The following is a 19,749-nucleotide window of genomic DNA, read 5'->3' as shown; positions in this document are numbered from 1 at the left end:
CATGCTCCACATACTAGTATTTGAACAGAATCTCAGTGACCGCAGTTCAGGAAAGTGAGCCCCCCGACCCTCCCCAGCACGGCAGCACCACCCTGGTGCTGCCCTGTGCCCTGCGACCCCCGTGCAGAGATGGGGGCCCCGCTGTCTGCAGGCAATGACCCTTCTCTGTTCCCAGATGTCCCCTGCCTCCCACCACAGAGCCTGACCCCTCACTGACGCCCAGTTGATGTGTGTAGAGTGGGTGGGTGAGTAGGTAGGTGTAGGGATGGGTGGGCCTTTTCAGTTTGGTGAACTGATAAGCAACTACTGAAAAAAGTAGGCACTTTTTCCTGGGTTTTCTACAGGGAGCAAAGGGACCCTTTCAGAAAGACCCCCCGGGGCTTCCCGGATCCTCTGGGCCGACCTGGCCCACCAGACACGCAGGGTTTCACGGGGAACCACGGCACCCTACCCTGGGAACCCAGTTCTGCCACTGAGTGTTCGATACTGTTTCTTTGGAGAGTTGCTGAAGCTCAAACCCGTAAAACTGACGTGGGTGGAGAGTCTTTAATTGTTTGACAGAACCTTCCGGAATCTGAAAAGGCACAAGTTGGTGGAAGTTGGTCTTCATTCCAGAATTGACACAGAACTGAAACCTACAGTGACATTTGATGGGACTGAAGAGCCCCCTAGTGGCTGTCGGAGGAAACGCCCCCACGTAACCTGTGAAGTCCAATTATGCATTAATTACATTTAATTGTCCATGACCTCAAGCTGTCTGTGGGTAATTTCAGCGAAGCCTTGTGACTGCTACATGAAAATTAAAAGAGCAAAGGATGCCATTTTTCATTAACAAATTGGCAAAGAGTTTTTTTACTGTTAATATTCACTGAGAAGAGTGGAGAAATGGATCCGCTTCTGTAGGGCTCGGAGGAAAACAACCTCCCGGCCCGCAGGTGGCCGCGAGCGCGCGCGCGGGAGTGTGAAGGACACACGGGCCCTGCGCCCCGGTGGCGTCCGAGGAACGACCGCTCATGTCCGGAGGCCCCTCCCCCGAGCACTGTTTGGTTGAGTAAGAAGGCAGAAGCCGCCCAGAGGCTCAGAAGCTCAGGGCCAGGTCAGTAGGTCACAGGCACCTCCTCACAGTGACACTGGGTAAGTGCCTGTCACGTCAGCGCAGGAAGGGCTGTCTGGTTTTTGCAAATCTGGGGCCAGGAAGGGTCATTTCACCCCCTCACCTCCAGCCTCGCCTCGAGCCCTCTGCACACCCTCCCCTCCATTTCCCAGCACCCTAGGGCACCGCCGCCCACCGCCGGGTGCTTCACACACGGCCAGTGTCCAGGGGCCCCATGTTTAAGTCCCTGACAGACGCCTCACCGCTGCTCGGGTAAGAGCAAACTCGGCGGGCTGGCCAAGGCCTTTGTGACCCCCCCCCAGAGTGACTGAGCAGCCCCCAGAGGGTAGGCCTGGCCCTGGCTAGCCCTCTGACGCCCCTCTCTCCCTGGGCCACCCTCACGGCCTCAGCGTGCCCACCCCGCCGTTGGCAGGCTCCTCCAGCACGAGGCCCAGCCTGGCACGGTGCCCGGTGCGCCCCAGCCCCTCCGGAAAAGTTTCATCAGTGAGGAAAGGGACACTGGCGTGTCTGTCGGGCCCCACATGGCAAACCCGGGGTCCCTCCCGTAGCAGTCTGGTTGGAAACAGCCAACTCCGTCCCGAGACTCCTTTTCTCCAAGGAAGGAAGCCTCTGCCCCTCGGACCCTCCTCGTGGGAGGCCCCTCCTGGAGGCCCAGGTTCTGGGCCCCACCTGTCTGCCCGGGACCGAGCACGCTCGCCACGGCCCCGGCCAGCCCGCCAGGGAGGACGGTCAGGGAGATCAGAGACCCTCTCTCGGGACCGGACAGTGGTGGTTTGGAGCTCTTCCGCTGGAACGAGAGGTGGCCGAGGAGGGTGCGGCCTCAGGGCGTCCGTCGCCGTCAACCACGGTGACACACAAGCAGCTGCCTGGCTACTCGGGCGCTGGCCCTGGGTGCCAAGCAGATGCAGGTTCGACTCCAGCTCCACCGCTCTGCCCTGCTGGTGGGCACATCGATGACCCCTCTCTGCCTCAGTGACCTCCTCTGTAAAAGGGGCAAAGTGTGGATGCACTCAGCATAGCACGTTGTTAACACCGAAGGACTCACTCGTTTCACTCAACAATAACGGTGCCTTTCCAAAGCGCCGTCCTCCACACGGCACCGGGAGCCCCAAGCAGGTGACGGACCACCCTGGGAAAGGCGTCCCTGCATGGGTGCAGCTGGAGCACGTGAAGAGTGGAATCCCCCACCAGTGAGGAGAGTGGGCTGTCCAGGGAACAGTCAGTCACGTTCAAGTTCTGTGCTGTGCTGTGGCTGGCAGTCACAGCCACCTCAGGTCAGGGTCGAGAAGCAAGACTGATGGTTTCAAGGCCACCCCAAGCCAGTGAGGCGCCTGATTTCAGCCTGTCCCCGAGGCTCAATCTGTGAGGAACAGGAAGAGAAGCCACACTGAGGTCCCCAGAACGCCCACCCGCCGTCCCATCCCCATCAGGAGGAGGGGGACCGAGCGATCACAGGCTCACAGGCAAAGGCTCGGAAAGCCCACTGCCCCCCAGGGGACGCGGCAGAGGAGGGGCCTGCCACCAGCACGGGGGCGCGCCCAGGACCGGGACTCGGGTCACGTGAGAACGTCCGAGGGTTTCGGTGCTAAAACCGAGATTGTTAAGAGGGGCTGATGAGGCCTCTTATAATAAAGCGGTTTTTTTTTCTAAGAAGCTGAAGACCTTTCCCCACAGAACCTCATTTTATTTTCCTTTGGGGCAGGAAGTAGGGAAGCTTTAGATTCAAACTCAAAACAGCTTTTAGGGAGCAATGACTCCTCAAAGCTGTGCCCTCGGGCACCAAGCCGGTCCCCCGATGACAGGGAGCAGGCCACACTGGGAAAACGCGGGGGGCCTTGCACTGAACCTGCTTTTCTCCCAGCGAGCAGACCTGCCGGCACCCGGTGCCGGGCCAACTGTCATTCCAGCCCGAGGCTCAGGCCCCCCCTGCCGCCCCACCCCCAGTTGGTCGGCAGCAGCAAATTGTTCACTGGCTGACTGGAAGCCAAAGGGACTCGAGGCCTGGGGACCCAGAGCAGGACCTGCAGGTGCCCCATGCGCCCTGCCCGGGGGTTGGAGTGGCGGGCGGCGAAGGAGGGCTCGGTCATGCGCACACAGCAGCGCCCGACAGGCCCCGCCTCCCCGAAGGCACACACACGGGAGCCCTGGCGTCCTGCTGTCCCCGGGGCCCCACCGTGCGCCCAGGAGGGAGGCACACGTCCAGCCCAGGCTCTTCCCTCTCCTGCAGGTGGCCCGCCAGCTGCAGCCGTCCGTGGTGTGGATCGGAGACACGGAGAAAACCTTCTATAGAAAAGTCCCCAGCACCGAAAGGATGGTGAGCACCCTCCTCCGAGGGGCCCTGCCAGGGCTGCCTCTGCTTTTCCGCGGGAGGAAGGTACCACGGGGCAGCCTCTCCCTCTGTCTCAGGGCTCGTCCGCGTGGGAAGGGCCCGGTGGGCTGCTTTTCTGGGGCATAATTTGGAAGAGAATGAAGGACCGTGTGGAAGAAGGGGGAGGGGAGCTCGAAGCCCAGACACCTGACTCAGAGGTGAGAAGCACTTAGAGAACTCTGCCCTGTTTTTAAAAAACGGCCCACACAGGAGTCATCGTTAGGACTTCCTATTGTTCACGGTAATGAGCAGCAGAAGCGCTGCGGGTCACGCACAAAGGCGTCCCCGGAGCCCGGGTCCTCCTGCGATTGCTTCCTTCCTCCTTTTCTCTCCGCTCCGCACCCCTCCCCCGCACTTCCCCCCACAGATCACCAGCAAACTTCCCACAAGTGAAAAAAACAATGCGGACACACGATTGTCATTCCACATCAGTTCCCACCAAAGCAGATAGTGGTTAACCGTGGATTTCCGATGAAAACCGCAAGGACTTTAATCGCTTTGGATCGTATGTGTTACACATCACTGTGAGCAGGTAGAGCGGATTTGGATAAGGAACGGAAGCTCCATATTTTCCTCCCCCCACGAGCCTTGGTTCCCCTGTCGCTTTAGAAACTTCAGGACTCGTTTATTATTTCGTCTGCGGACCAGGTAGTGAGCTCCCTCTGCTGGCGAAGATGCAGACCTGGAGGCTGGAGTTAGTTGCCTCACCCAGATCACAGAGCTAGAAGTGCAGGGCAGGGCTTAATCCACCCCTGACGCCATCGGAAGCTTCGTGGGCAAGGGCTCCTCGACAGCCACTGGACGTCAGCACGGCCAGGAGGATAACCATGGCCATGGGCCATCAGCAGTTGCAGCCATAGTGGGCCTTTGTTCTGCCCACCTCCGTGTCGGAAGAGCTCACCGGGTCCACCGGGGGAGCTCACGGCACTGAAGACTGGGTCCCACCCAGTGAATGGGTCCTGGGTGAATCCCAGACCACCTGGTGAACACAGGTCCCCACAATCCATGAGGCCGCGGGGGACCTGAGTGACCCCAGGCGCACCCCGGGCTGCCAGATGCGTGCACCCCGCACCCTGCAGGCGAGAGCGCTGTCGGGGGGAACCACTGTGTGCCTGCCCTTCAGCTGGACTCGGGAACATGGTCCCACTCACCCCAACGTCTGGGCCTGCCCCTCGGAGAGCGGGGCTGCGGGTTCCTGCCACCTTCCTGGGACTCTGGGGCCGGGCTGGGCCGGCTCCGCTCTCCAGCCCCCCAGCCTCTGGCTTCTGCCCTCGGCCGAGTCTGCAGGGCCTGGGGCTGCAGTGAGCAGTGACCTTCCACACACGTTCTGAAGGGACACCAGACCCCAGGCTGCATCCTCTCACCAGAGGAACCAGGAGGCTCCACTCTGCATCACTCGGCCACCCCGGGAACCCACCGTCCCAGCCTCTGTCCCTAAGGCCCCCTGACCCCAAAGGCACTGAGCCACAAAGAATCCCACCTTCACTGGACACAGCTGAGCCTCCACCCTCCCCAGCCACAGCACAAGCGGCACCCCAGGCGGCCGCCCACCGGATTGGAGCGGTTCCGGAATCACACTCAGAAGAAGTCTCACCCCCAGTGACCACCTGCACCCTGGAAACCCCGACCCCGGTGCAGGTCACTTAGCAGTGAAGCGTGTGTGAGGCTCACGCAGCCCTGAGCAGGGAAGCGAGGAGGAAAGCCAGGCAGCAGCTAGCTGCGGAGCCCTGCAGCCCTGAGGGGACGCGCCAGGACCCCGGGGCTGCCGGCGGAAGCCGAGCCCCTAGGCCCAGCTCACGTGTCCAGGAAGCGGCCTCCCTGGGTTGTAGGAGGGGAAAGGCTCCATGGGGTGTGGACCTGCCTGGGGCCACCCTGGGACCCAGATACGCAGGTCCACCTGGGGGCCGAGGCCAAACCTTCCTCCCCCTGGGGCAATATCTGCACCCCGGTGCCTGGCTTTCTGTCTGTCCACCAGCCACTCCTCAGCCCGGGGCCACTGCAGACCACCTCCCGAAAACCACCTGTCGGCCCTCTAATCTTACAGCCGAGGTGCAGGCTCCAGACCTTGGCGGCCCGACACCCTGCCCTCGTTCTCGACACCTCTGCCCCTGCCCTCGTCCTCGACACCCTCAGCTGCCAGGGCCCTGCCCTCCCCTGGCCTCCTGCTGCCCCAGCAGCCCTTCCTGCTGGGTCTCCTGCACCCACCCCTACCCACCCCGAGGGATGTTGGGGACCCCTTTTCTCCTCGTCCTCACCATCTCTTGGCTTCAAAGTCACCCCCAAACCAGTACCTGCCCTAGTCTGTCCCCAGCCCAGGTTCTCTCCCGAGACCCCCATACGATCACTCGGAATCACCTGGGTCACCCTGGACGTCGCCCCCCCACAGTGCTGCAAACCCGAGCATGGCCCACCTGCAATGTCCTCCTCCATCACGACCCACCGCCCCGAGCTCCTGCAGTCCCAGAGGGTGGCTTCATTTCTTAATAGGACTGCCTTTCATAAGGGGGCTCTGGATCCACGTGGTGAGATGAGCTCTGAGGATCTCCACGCCCTTCAGCCCCGTCTAGGTACAGCGTGTGGGGCCCCTGATCCGGCGAAGGCCGGCCTGTGAGGGGCCTCCTTCAGAATCCCAGCAGGAGGAGCCACCAGGGCCAGGAGCCCAGAAGCGGCTTCTCAGAGCTGAGCAGCTGAAGGCTTATGCAGTACAGTGGGGACTGGTGGGAGCCTTTTATGCAGTCATTTTGAGCGATACTACTGGTTTCCTCCCAGTCCCAAAGCTCCCGTTCTCTGCCTCTCCCCTGCTCAAACCTTCCTGTTCCACGGAGCAGACCGGGTGTTGGCTTCCCACCAGCACTCACTCTTCGGAATAACAGCCCCCATCTAGCACTCCGTCCGACACTGCACCGGGTGGTCTGCGATTGTCCCGTTCCTCGGGGGCAGGACTGAAGTTCAGAGATGTTGAGGAACCTGCCCAAAGTCACTCAGCCATTAAGAGCAGAGGCGGGACTGAGAACCAATCTGAGACAAAGCCTGCGCCGTCCACCACGTGCCCTGCCCTCTGCCTGTTACCGGGGGTTTTTCCTCCGGCTTTTCCGTTTTTACACACAGCTGCCCCCACCCCTCCCAGGAAGTTTGATGATCAGAGCGCAGGCCCAGCAACTCTTCCCTGCCCCGGGCCAGTCCTGAGAGGTGGCTCTGAGCGGGGGGCAGGTTTCTGCACAGACCTGGGCTGGGGCGGGGGTGGGGGAGCGGCCCGCTCCCAGGATTCAGGGAGTCTCATTCCAGATCGCCCCTGTCCCGCACTTTGCCCCCTTTCAGGCGCCTCTGTCCTCAGCCCGGGTCTGGAGCCGCCAGGTGGAAGATGTGGGGCCATTGTTTCCTCCCGGTGGGGCCGGAGGAGCCGGAGCTGGACGGACCCCTGTGGGCGCAGCGGAGGATGGGACAGGAGGATGCCTCGTGGTCTGGCCTCGGGCCCAGTGGGTGCGGCTGAGGCTGCTGTGAAAACGCCATCTCGTTCTCCACCGTGACCTGCGGGACAAGAGGCCTCCCCCAAGCCGAACCCAACAGCAGAGGAGGAGGACTGCACAGCCCGACCAGGCAGGACGGACCCCAGGCTCCACCCAGAATCGGCTGAGGCGATACACCGAGTTGGCAGAACGGGACAGACCACACCAGCATCTCGACAGGTGGGAAAAGTAATACACGTCTGTGTAGAGGGAGGAGAGGGGGAGAAGGAAGGGGGTCACGGGGACGCTCCGCCTCCGTGTCCCCTCTCCTACCAGGGTCACGTTGAGTTTCTCACCAGGGCTCGGAGTGAAAGTCGTCCGCGCTGGAAAGAAAGAGGTAAAACTTTCTGTTGCAGGCGACATGAGCCTGTGTATCGAAAACCCTAAGGAATCCAGTAAAAAAATATTAGAATTCGTAACTAAGTTCAGCAGGGCCGCAGGACACGGGATGAATATACGTAAAGAACAATTCATACACCTGCAATGAAAAATCAAAAGTTGGAATTAAAATAATTCCGTTGGTAACAACATCACAAAGAATAAAAGAGGGATAAATCTAAGAAACAAGTGCAGAACTTCTACTCTGAAAATGACGGAACAGTGTTGGCGGAAGCTAAGACCTAGACGAATGGGAAGACCCGTCACGGCCGTGGACTGAAAACCCGGCTGTCGTGAAAGTGGCCGGAATCCCCAGACTGACCTGCAGACGCAGCGTGAGCCCCATCCAGACTCCCGCTGGCTGCTTTGAACAGGTGACCAGCTGACCCTAAAACCCACGTGGACAGTGGAGGGACTCAGGGCAGCCAAAGCACTTAGAAGAGGGCGGGTCGGGGACTCACGCCTCCCGGGTTCGGAGCCCAGCGAGCAGGTGAGTGTGGTGCCGGGCGAGGAGAGACGTGCCCATCAGTGGGACAGAATTGAGGCTCCGGGTAAACCTTTCTGTTTGCCATGAACTGACTTTTTCATAAAGATGCCAAGATAACGCAACGGAGAACGGACAGTCTTTTGAACAAATCGCACCGGGACAGCCGGAGAGCCACCTGCAAGAGAATGAAGTCGGACCCCGACCTCGCACAGGGTACAACAACCGGTCGACTGTGCACCGGAGACCTAAACGTGAGCACTGACACTGCACAACTCTTAGAAAAACAATAGTAGCAATGGCGTGTCAGACACGCCACCAAAAACACAAGTGACGGCAGAAAAATCATATTGTATCTCATCAAAACTAAAAAAAATCTGCTATAAAAATGGCACAGAAGTGCAAAGATGGGTCACAGATTGGGAGAAACTCTTGGCAGAACCACCGTCCGCCGAGTGACTGGCATCCGGGGCCCGGGAAGAGCTCTTACAGCTCAGTAAGGAATGGCAAGTGGCCCCACGGAAAGGTGGGCCAAGGACCTGAACACACTTCCCCGAAGAAGACGCAGGTGGCCAACTGGCACGTGGGAAGATGCCCCGTCGTTAGCCGGCAGAGACGTGCAAATCGACACCGCAGTGCGAACCCTTTCACACCCGCCGGGACGGCTCAGTAGGAGAAACCAGCCCACACCGAGCGCAGCGAGGACGAGGGGACACCGGAGCCGACCCTCGGCGCTGGGATGGGAACTGGGCAGCCCCTCGGGAGAACAGCCTGGCATTCTCACAGGGGGCAAACCTGGAGTCGCCACAGGGCCCGCAGCTCAATTCCCGTGTGTGTCCCCGAGAGAAATGAAGACTTCTCTCGGGGACACACAGATTTCATAGTGGCACCACTCAGGGCAGCCAAAAAAATGGAGGCAGCCCAAAGGCGGATCAGCTGACGCGTGGGTGAGCAAATGTGGCACACAGCACGATACTCGCGGCCGCCATGTGGAGCGATGCTCGTGACCGCGGGCGCACCCCGGAGACTTGAGCTGAAGGAGAGAAGCCACACACACCATGTGGGTCTGAAGAAGGGGCTGGGGGACGGGCGGTGACCCCCGTCGGCTGCAGTCGGGGGGGTGAAGCGCTCTTGCTCGAGTGTGGCGATGGTCGCACGTCTCTCCAGTGGCACTAAACATCCAATGACACCGTTTACACGGGTGAACTGTGGGAGTGTGGGTTCTGTCTCAATCAAGTGGACGCATCCTCACCTGATAGAATAGTAATACACGTTCTGGTCTCCTGTGCAGCCCTCAGCTGGGATTGTCCCTTACCCAGGAAGGAGATTGGGGGCAACGAGCCCCCCGGCACATCCCCACTGTGAGGGGACCCCAGTGTAGAGAAGGGAGACGCTCTGGGGTCACTGCCGCTGTGCCTGAGCTGGGCTCCTGCTCACGAACTCCAGGACTCGAGGGCGTCACTCTTCCCCCCGGGACTCAGGTCGTCATCTCCAGAGTGAGGGCGGGGACTGGCCCGCCTCCCAGGAGCTGGTCGGGACTGAGAGAAAGCCCATGTCCAGCTCTGGGAGAGGCCCCTGGGCCCCCAGCGCCCAGCTGGCCTGCTCAATGGTGGTGTTAAGCTTGAAGGTTTATGAGCAGCCGGGTGAGAGGGGTGATGAGCACCAGGCGGATGTGAGGGAGAGCTGACCCCGGCCTGCCCTCACGGGCTGCCCCGTCTCATGGCTGCCCCCTCTCATGGCTCCCCCAGGTTTCTGCCAGTCCCACCGAGCCTGCCTGCCACAGCCCCTCCTCCCCACCAGCTCTTCCCGCCCAGCCTCCTCCCTGCCCTGGGCACCCAGATAGAGAACTGGGCCCTCGCGCTGGTCGGAGGAAGCAGAAAGGAAGGAGGGAGGTAGCCGCGTGGCCAACACCCTCACACTGCAGGGGATGCCTGCGCCTCGGAGCCCAGGGTGGCCACCCCCCACAGAGTCGCCCCTCGCCTTCCCTGGAAGGACTCCTCTGTCACTGCCCAGCTCGGCTGTGGGCTGGACTCAGAAAGACGCTGGGCCAACCCCAAGGTCCCCAGGGAACAGAGTCCAGAGCACAGGCCATCTGTGTCCCTGTCCAAAAGGCCTGCAAGCCGTACGCAGCTCTGTCACCCGGATACCAGCTGTGACCCCGACACCCTTCTGTTCACTTTCACTCCTGAGGGTGGCATTCACCTCGTGCCCCTGCCCTCCCCCAGGTGCCCCGGCCTCTCCCGTGGGCCGGCCACACAGGCGCTGGTCTCCCCAGGTGTCTACAGGCTGCTCCGGGGAGGCGGCGCTGGCACCCTCGGCTCGACACTCGCCCTGTGACCTGCCCGTGTACCCCCAAAGCTGCTGGGAGCAGAAATGGCCCAGGCTGTGCCTGGCTGTCCCCATGGCAGCTCTTCATCACCCCACGGCCTCCTCCTCCTCCCCGGGCGAGGTTCATTGGAATTTGGGTGTTCCCAAGGCGACGTGGTCACATCTGACCCTCTGGGCTTGAGGTCCCTGTGTCGTGCTTCTGTCCCTCAGTGCTCAGATTAGACTCAACTAACAGGTTCGCACGGTTACCAGCGGCCTCAGAGAAGGCAGCTTCCCCTCACGTAACCGGGCGTTTTCAGACTTGAGACCCAGCATGTCGGTCCCCGCCTGCCACTGCAGTGGGCAAGGGACTCTGGGGCTCACGCCCAGAGCGGCTCGGAGGAACGCTGCATATGCTGACTTCATCCCGGTCAGCTCCCCTGCACTTGGAAACCCGCCACTCTCCGGTTCTCAGGGCCAAGGTGCTAGAATGTTCTGCAGGTGCTTCCTTCCTTCCCCCTTCCAAATCTGAATTCCAGACACTGAGGACAGGAAGCGCCTGCCGTTACACTCACCCAAACGAGGGAGCAGGCCCCAGGCGGGGGGAGGGGGGGCGGGCGGCGGAGGAGGGGGGTTCGGGTGGGACAACTGAAGAACTGCCGTTTGTGGAGCCCCTCCCACAGTGCGGGGGGCCTTCTCAGCTCTTCTCTCCCCATGGGACTCATTCACTCCCCCTCCTTCCCCAGATTGAACCGAAACGCCTGAAAAAACACCTTCCCAAAATCCTGAAACTCCTGAAACCAAACGACAGGATTCTGATTGTGGGCACCACCCGCCGCCCTTTCGACGCCGAGCTGCAGGCTTTATGCAGAGTGTACCAGAAAATCATCTTGGTCCCCAGACCGGACTACGCGTCCAGATACGGCAAGTACCCTGGGGCTCAAAGCGGGGCTGTCCGGCGTGGCGGGGGCTGGGGGGTGGCCCTTGCCACCAAGTCAGCACCAGGTGATGCCCCTGTGGTGACGTGGGCACCCGGACAGCAGCCGTGACCACCGGGCCAGGGGGGCAGAACACACGCCTCTGCGTGCTTGTCAACTTACTTCCTTCCCCCAGGACCAGAGGGAGCTGGACAGGGATGACCGTTCTGTGCCCTGGAGGGGACACAAGCCCTCGCGGTGCAGGTTTTCCCTCCGATGGGCGGACTGGGATCCCCCGTCTGGTGCCCACGGTGACGGGGTCTTTCTCGCACCAAACGGTTTCTGTTCACAAGGTTGGGTTTTTCACTTTTCTGGTCTCCAAGTGTGAGCACAGGAACACGTTGACTCACTGAAAATAAATATGAAGGAGCAGAAGCTCTCTTTTCAGCTTTTTACTTTTGAGTAGATTCAAACGGCACCACTTTTGAGACATTTTTGGATGGGACAGTCGAAAGGAGGCCCTGAGGGGCAGTGCGGTGACATGAGGAGCAGCCACGAGACCCGGGCTCCGACACCGGCTCCGACCACACCTGGCCCCACCAGGGCACAGCTGGGTGACTGGGCCGCTCAGACGAGCCTCTGAGACCGCACCCCTCCTCTGCAGAGCGGGGAGGGCTTCGCCCGCGGGCCCGCTGTGAGCCGAGAGAGGCCCGGAGCAGATGCCCGCAGCAGCCCGCCTGCGGCAGGAGGTGCCCGCCGGTGCCGGCTCAGGCTGCCCAGCAGACAGCCTGCGCCCACCCCCTGCCCGTGGCTCTGCCCGGCACCTGGTCCCCAGGGGAGCACCCTAAGTGCAGGCATCTCTGGAGGTTCGGGCAGAAGGTGGAGGAGTCTTGTGACCCAGCATCAGAGTCACAGAGCCTCGCTGTCACCACAGGCGGCCAGTCCCAAGGCCAGCCCAGATTCACGGGCAGTGGGCTCCCCAGGGCACGAATACCACAGATGAGGCTCATTGTGGGGCCACCTCCGCCTCCCGTGGGGATGGGGTGGCGGTGCGGCTCTACTGGAGGTGAGGGGACCGCACACACGCACGTGCACACACACGCAGGCCCGGCCTGGGCCTCTGCTCCCCCGTCCTTCCACGGGCCGCAGAGCGCAGGGGGCAGGGAGGGTCGCACCCCCTCCCGGCTGCCAGGCTCCTCCAGGGGCCCCGGGCAGGGGCTGGCTGGAGAGGAGAAGGGTGGGCCCGGCCCGCCCGAGGACTCTCGGTCCCTACAGTCTGCCGAATGTAACTCAGCAGCTATCTTCTCCTCCCAAATCGAGCAATCGCCCTCAAAGTGTCTCTGGAGAAAACCCACCCCTGGGGGTGATTAATGCCTGTCTGGTCTGCAGAAACCCCTTGGTGTCCTGCTCTGCACTTCCCCGACGCCGCCTCCCCCGGCCTGTCCTCCCTGGGGGCCGCTGCGCTAAAACCCCATTCATCACGGCCCCCGCCCGGCACTCTGTGTGCACTCGGGTGAGTCAGGCCGTGCCTTCTGATTCTTCTGGAATTCCAGGCTTCAGAGGCCAGAAACTCATCCATATCACACTCACCTCTGTGCTTTTGCAAAATCCCAGGTACAACCACGCTTTAAGATACTGCGTCACCCTGAGCACTCACCCGGGTGGAATCGGTGTGGGACACGAGCAGAGAAGGCGGCCGGGGTGCGGGTCCCTCTGATCTGAAGGAGGGGAGATAGATAGATCGGTCTGGAGAACTGGGTGTCTTTTTAATACAAGAGAAGAAAGTAAAATACATCATCTGGTGGGGAGGGCAGCCCGCTGCCTTCAGCCCCGTCGCTTCCCGGGCCCCCAGGCCTCACGGCCGCAGCGCTGCCAGCCAGAGCCTGTTCTGGTCCGGTGTCCTCCGTGTGCATGACTGGGGTGAGGCTGGGCAGCCTGCCAGCAGCCCCTGCGCCTCCAGGAGCCTCCAGCCTATGGCTCACTCGGCCCCTTACGCCCTCCCAGCCCCACGGCAGCCATGAGCGGGTGGCTTTGTCGAAGCCACCGAGGCCATTCTCCTAAAGGCCGATAACAGCTGCCAGGCACCTGACACAAAAAGGAAATCAAGTCTGGCTGCCTCTCTCGTTCTCCGGAGCTGGAGTGGGTCTGGGGGAGTGGGCAGGTCCCACGGTGGCCGTGATGCCTGTGATGTCCTGTGCTGTCCCGTGCTGGCCATGATGTCCCATGGTGGCTGTGATGTCCCATGGTAGCCATGATGCCTGTGATGTCTCATGACACCCCTTGTGGCTGTGATGTCCCACAGTGGCCTTGACGCAGCCGCAGAGTCCGGTGCTCACCGCCATGACACACCGGTGAGCTTTGGGAGTGACCCCAGCTCAGGTGTCTTGAGGAGTCCCGACCAGCACTCCTCACGAACCCCAGAGTCCCCGCACTAAGATGGGTACCAGTGTGTCTGCGTGGACACGCCAGCCGGAGGGCCTGCAGTTTTTTACCCCACAGGCCACGCGTGTTTGCTTGGGCGGGTCCCTCGTGTCAGGAGGTGGGATGACAGGGAGGCGGGGAGAGCTGGAGCGTGTGTGGCTGGGCGCCCTTGGCCCTCACGCTGGCCAGCGAGGGGCCCACTGTGTGCTGCTGGTGGGGATTGGCCCACCGGTGCCCACAGCCGATGCTCTGAACTCCCAGCCCGGGGCCTCAGCTGCCGGGACTGTCCCCCAGCCTCCCCTGAGGAACGTGCTCCCGTCTCAGCATCTACAGGTGCTGCTCGGCTAGTCGAGCTTTCTCCTGATGTCATAGGTGTGGGCAGGAGACGCCCCAAATTCCGGGGGACCCTGTCGTCCGGTTGTAGTGGCGGTGGTTTGCTCTCACCCCGGGCTGTAGCTCTGACCTCTGACCTCGCAGCAGTGGTGTGCGGATAGGGACACCTGGCGCCCGCTACAGTCTGCCTCCCTACAGACGGCTCTGTGCTCTGTGGTCTGCTCCGCGTGGTCCTTGTGGTTGACGAGCAGCAGGGGACTGGGGCACCGAGTGCAACGGCCCGAAGTCATTATCATCACTGAGACGACAGTCACTCGGTGACTGCTCACATGACCCTGAGCAGTGCCCTTCACTGAGCCTGGTGCCTGTTCGGGCCCTCGCCACACCCAGGGGTTCAGTCTTCCCCTCCCGTTTGCGGGCAAGACTGAGCCGGCCTCAGCCCCAACTAAACCCACCCAGAAGTGGGTCCGGGGGCCCCGGCTGAGGCCCTCAGGGCCCCGTCTGGCCCACTTCCTGCAACTCAGCCCCTGACGCTGCCTTCCACACTCACTGTGGGGACACCGTGGGCCCATGGCAGACGCGCCCCTGTCCCCGGCACCACGGCCCCCCGCCCAAGAGGACAGTGGGGTTAACTGTCTGAACAGCGCAGCGCCCAAAGCCGGACTCCGACGAGGTCATGGTCCTTTCATTCCTGGACAATAGTCACACCTTCAAATCTCACTGGGCATTTCTGAATCTATGTGTTTGGACGAGGTCATCTCTTCAGAAAGCCCATTGTGCTCAGTTCAGGTAGTTACGGTCCCAGGTTAAGAAAACGTTTTAGATGCTCCCCCCAGGTCAGAAGGCTTTAGAGGTGGCTGACCAGGCCTTGCCGGCTCGGAGCCCAGCGGCTTGCCGACGCCGTCCCCGTCTGGATACAGCCCCCACCCCTGCATCACGGGTGCGGCTCTCAATGGGATGCTGTCCCGGGCTCCGTGCGAGACTCAGTTCTGTCTCCAGCATGAAGTGTCCCTCAGGGACCGTGTCATCGCTCACGTTCACCCCGTCCCTGCGTCCTGAGAGCCTCGGCTTCCCCGAAACCCACTCGCCCAGCAAGCGACCAGGCACCCAGGTGCAGATCAGTCAGACGATGGGCCCTCAGTGGCTGGGGGGGGCAGGGGACGATAGGGGCAGACCCCTTTGTCTAACACGGGGTCCCCTCCAGTGCCTCGCACCCGAAGGGAGCCGAGCCCAGCGGCGCTGAGGGACGGTAGAATCTGCGTATAAAAACAAGTACTTTTTAAAGAGTCCTGCTCTGGAAAACAGAATATTCTGAGGCAGAGACCCGCACCCACCGGGAGCATGTGCCGTTCTGAGATTCTGAATGTCTTTAAAGGCCCACACTACCGCGGTTTAGTTTTTCCTTGTCCAGTCGCAACGCGGGCACCCACAGACCTCACACGCGTGTCACGGGGCTGAGAACAGTCGGCCGAGGAGAGCGTTGGGGCGCTGGGCGTCCTGCTCGGCAGAGTTACAGAGCGGATGCCTCGGGCCCTCCGTTCTCCACCAGGGGACCCGTGGTGCGGGGGGTGCGGGGAGCCAGGTCAGGCTGCCTTCCAGTGTGACCCTGTCCTCTCTGTCTTCCCCGCCATCTCGGACCCCACAGTCTTGTGGAGACAGGTCATTCAGCGCTTCGGGGGGGTCATCACGAACACCCTGAACATAAGCTGCCTGGCGAAGATCAGTGACGGCTTCACGCAGGGCCACGTCGTGCAGGCGGTGAGGAGCGTGCTCACGGACCGCAGGGTGCGGCGGCAGCCGCGCAAGCCGCTCGTCGCTGTGGAGTTCGTGGCGGCTCTGAGCAGCCAGAGCCCCGTCTACCAGGAGGAGGAGGACAGCTTCAAGGTGAGAGGCGCGCAGTCTCCGCAGCCAGCCCACCCCCCAGGGCTCCCCAGCTCCGGGGGTTTGACCGCTGCCGTACGGCTCAAAATTCAGAAACTCAGAATTTGGGGGATTGTAAAATCTCCCCAGCCTTAGCTGTAATACGTGTCTTCCAGATTTTGAGAAATCATGGTTCGTAACCTCCTAAATTAACAGCCAGATTACAGAATTGAGTAGCAGCTTCCAACCATTGGGTTCACACATCACCACCAGCCCACCTGCAGCCCATTTCCTGCCCTCGTAGCTGCAGGGCGGACGCCGTGCTGGCCCCGCCTGCATTTTGACGAGCTCGTTCAGTGGCAAATCACTGAGCAGATACACGGAGGGCAGGGTCCCATCACACTCCCGAGTAGGTGCCACTGCGGCTGCACTTGCTCGTGGTCAGGCCGATCACTTTTGTCCTGAGAAATGTGACCGACCCGCGCTTCTGACAACGTGTCAGACTCGGGCCTCACAGAGTCGGCAGGCACATGGTCCCCTGCTCCGTGGACGTGACGGGGAACATATTCAGTGATGATGGTAATCATCTGAATACCGTTGGCTCGTACGTACCGACCACTTACGTGCCAGGCATCCTATTAACTCCCTTGGCCCCTGTTACGGAAAGGAGGAAGCGGAGCTCTGGGTGGGTGGGACGCAGAATAACGGCCCCCGAAGACAGCTACATCCGAGTCCCTGGAACGCGTGAATACGTCAGCTCCCGGGAGAAAGGGGGGTCCCAGGTGCCGGTGGGATTAAGGCTGCTAATTAGTCGACCTTAAAATAGGCTGGTGGTCCCGGGTTGTCCTCGTGAGTCCCGTGGAACCAGAAGACGGGAAAGGGGGATCAGAAGAGGGAAGAGAGAGCACGCAGTGGGAGAAAGACGCGGGCTCCTAACGTTGCCAAGGGGAAGAAGCAGGAGGGGCTGCAGGCCAGGAAAGCGGGCCCACCCACCTGGACCCTCCGGAAGGCAGCTCAGCCTGTAGACGGGGGACTGCAGCCCCGCAAGGCCCATGCGGGACGTCTGGCCTGCGGGCATGTGACAATGTTCCGTTAAACCACAAGCTTGTGGGACTTCACTACAGCAGCAAAAAAAAAAAAAAATCCAAGAGGCAAAGTGACTTCTGTTCCAGGTCACAAAGCTAAAACAGCTGAAATTCAAACCTTGCTCTAGAGCTAAACGCTGATTTTATGAACCGTGTCCCATACTGGCTCTCGGCAGGAGAGGAGCTCAGCACGCGAGGACTCGGCCGCCGCACTCACGTGGAAGACAGAGCCGACGCTACAGAAGGATGAGAAAATCCCCGGTGCCAGAAACATACGGCTCTCGGACCCAGCGACAGACAGTCCTGTGCCTGGCGTGTGGCGGAGAGAAGAGCAGCACAGACACGAAGGAAGACTGAGTCACGCAGGACAGAACGGCGAGCCCGCAGCCTCCGAGGCTGGGGTGGCCTCCCCTCCACACGTGGAGTCCTGGGTGTGGCTTAGAGGCCCACCGCAACACCACAGGGGAAGGGGAAGGAGGGAGAGAGACCCAAAGAAAGCCCCCTACTCCAGGTGAATCTAAAAGTCGAAATTCCAAACACTTCAGGGAATCCAGTATTAAGTGTAACCTGACAAAATGCTGAAACTCATGTAACGCAGGTAACGAACGAAAGCACAACCATCCGTTAGCGGTGGACTCAGAGTTTGAAACAGAGGCCGGCGGAAATGGAGAAGAGATAACTAGTCTAAAAATCATAAAAAAGAAAGCGTAGAAACTGAAATACAGTTATTAATACAAAACAGGAAAAAGTAAAAGAGGTGTGAACTGTGGACTCCACATGATCAAAGAGCAGATTGGTGAACCTGGGGTGGTTATGGGGGACCCCAAAAAGGCACCCAGAAAAACAAAAAGATAAAATCTATAAACTGTAATTAAGAATCTTTAGAGACATTACATCCCACTAAGAGATGTTCTTGAAGAAAGGGATGGAAGGAATATCAGAGGAACAGGAATTTGAGGAAATACTTGCTGAGGGTTTTCTTGAATTAAAAGCATGAGTTCTGAGGTTAAGATCGCCCTCCCAGGGACCAGCAGAACAACTAACAACAAGCCCTCCTGCACCCACCATAGGGAACCCTAGAACAAAACCCCAGGCCAGTCTCGGAATACACCAGAATACACTCAAAGAAGCCGCATTCAGGACATCAGACAGCGCTGGGACCACGTGGATGCCGGGATTCAGGGTGGCCGCCTGCGAGTGCTGAGGAATGCTACCCGTTTACCTACAACTCCACCCCACCCAGCGAGCACCCCCGAGACCTGAGAAAATAAAGGCACTTCGAGGTGTGCCCAGCCTGAGACGGTCCCCTCACAGCCACCGACAGAGGGCAGTTTGAAACAGAGACATCACAGATGCTCGTCACCCACACCCCAGGAACCCCCTTTCTGTGCGTGCATCCCGGAGAAGTCTTCTCGTGTGTGCAGGGGCAGACGTCAAGACGGTGAGTTTCAGCATTGTTCATAATGATAAAAAGTTGGAAATGGCCTCTCTGCCATTAGTGAAAGAACCGATAAGGGCCGTGTAGTGCGGCCAGGCAGTGAAGTATCACCACCGTGACGTTTATAAACCAAAATGCTTCGCGGGTCTCAAATAAAATGGGAAGGCTAAGAAAATGCCACTGGGGCCCGGCAACATCTAAGAGCTCTGTGGACAGTGTGGCTTCGCTGCGTCTGCTGTGGTTTCGGCAGCCTCCCCTAGCGTGTGCGTGCGTGGCCCCCTCAATGCCGCCGGGACCGCCAGAAGGCACCTCGGGAGCCATTCACGTTACCAAGGAAACCCACGCCATGGGGCAGAGGAGGATCTCCGGGGCGGCCGGTGGCTTCACTGGGAAGTGCTGTGGCTCAGATCGGCCTGTGGTTCCCTGAAACTGCTCGCTCCGGAAGGTGCAGGGGTGCAGGGGTGCAGGGGTGCAGGGGGGAGGGCGCCTCCACGGGACACACATGGAATCACCCCAGTGTAGTGGGCACCCGCCCCTTCCGCCCTAGCAAGGTCTTCTTCACTTCTAAGAGCGGTCCGGTGAATTCACGGCCTTCTGATCTTTCCTAAACATCTGTTTACTTTCAGAACTGGTACGCCAAAACCCCTCTGGGTAAGAAGCGCACCCTGGCCTTGCAGGGAGGGAATGCGGACAAGGCCAAGGATAAAGGAAAGAAGGGGAAGAAAGGGAAAAAGGAGAGGAAGAAAAAGTAACGCCTTCCCAAGGAGCCATCCTGGGTCCCGCTTCGCAACTCGGCCCCCACTCCAGTCTGAAGAAGACCCTCGCCCATGCCACCAGCCCCAGAATCCTCCCAGTCGGACCCTCGCTGGGCTGCCCACCGCGTCTGCTGCCCGCCGTCCTAGAGTTTGCGATTGTCCCTTAGCCTCCGGTAGTTTGTACATAACCAAAACTCACGCACAGTCTTCACGATCGGACACTTTGTCTCGTCCGTGCTCGTTGCCAAATTTCACGCGTGACAGGAAGTGCTCTCGTTTGACAGCTGGCAACGCACCGCAGTCTGTTATCAGTCCATATGTATATTATATTCTCTTGCACATATTTTAATGAATGAATTCTTTGCACTAATCATAGACTTTATATAATGGAATAAAATTCTCTGGTCCTTGAACTGACTCAGTAATTTGGCTGCTTAAGCTAAAAAATAAATAAATAAATAACCCAAACTTTAAAATGATCTATGTCAACTTTTTGACCCTGAAGATTGGGACACCGAGACCCAGGGTCACACAGAAAGAGTAAGAAGAGATCGTTATGAAAAACGTCACTACAAGAAAACAGAGGTTAAAAACACAGTAATTTACATGAAATGGGAAAATAAAAGAGGTATGACCAGACATGGTCAGAGAGCATGTTAGTGAGCCGGAGGGCAGTCCTTGGGGACCTGCCACCAAGGTCAGCCCAGAAGACCAAAGAGATCAAATCTACAACCTACGGGTAAGACCCTTTGAAGACAGAGTCCAGAGGAAAAGAAGGAACAG

At 59.9% G+C, this 19,749-nt stretch overlaps 1 protein-coding gene across 2 annotated transcripts in view; it reads left to right on the top strand.

Moving 5' to 3' along the window:
* The window catches only part of IQCA1 (IQ motif containing with AAA domain 1), a 94,580-nt gene extending 75,197 nt beyond the window's left edge, over positions 1–19,383 (top strand). For both annotated transcript variants that reach the window (XM_053655168.1, XM_037161508.2), the window contains 4 exons: positions 3,342–3,428; positions 10,904–11,081; positions 15,474–15,712; positions 18,838–19,383. In XM_053655168.1, the coding sequence (XP_053511143.1) occupies positions 3,342–3,428; positions 10,904–11,081; positions 15,474–15,712; positions 18,838–18,963 (630 nt within the window). In that variant the 3' untranslated portion in view covers positions 18,964–19,383. The remainder of the gene's footprint in view (positions 1–3,341; positions 3,429–10,903; positions 11,082–15,473; positions 15,713–18,837) is intronic.
* Positions 19,384–19,749: the final 366 nt, after the last annotated feature.

The sequence above is a fragment of the Artibeus jamaicensis genome, unplaced genomic scaffold (assembly GCF_021234435.1).
Source record: "Artibeus jamaicensis isolate MK-2021 breed Jamaican fruit bat unplaced genomic scaffold, CSHL_Jam_final contig_944, whole genome shotgun sequence".
NCBI lineage: Eukaryota > Metazoa > Chordata > Mammalia > Chiroptera > Phyllostomidae > Artibeus > Artibeus jamaicensis.
The sequence above is the reverse complement of the archived record's forward strand: the minus strand, read 5'-3'. Positions and strand labels throughout refer to the sequence as shown.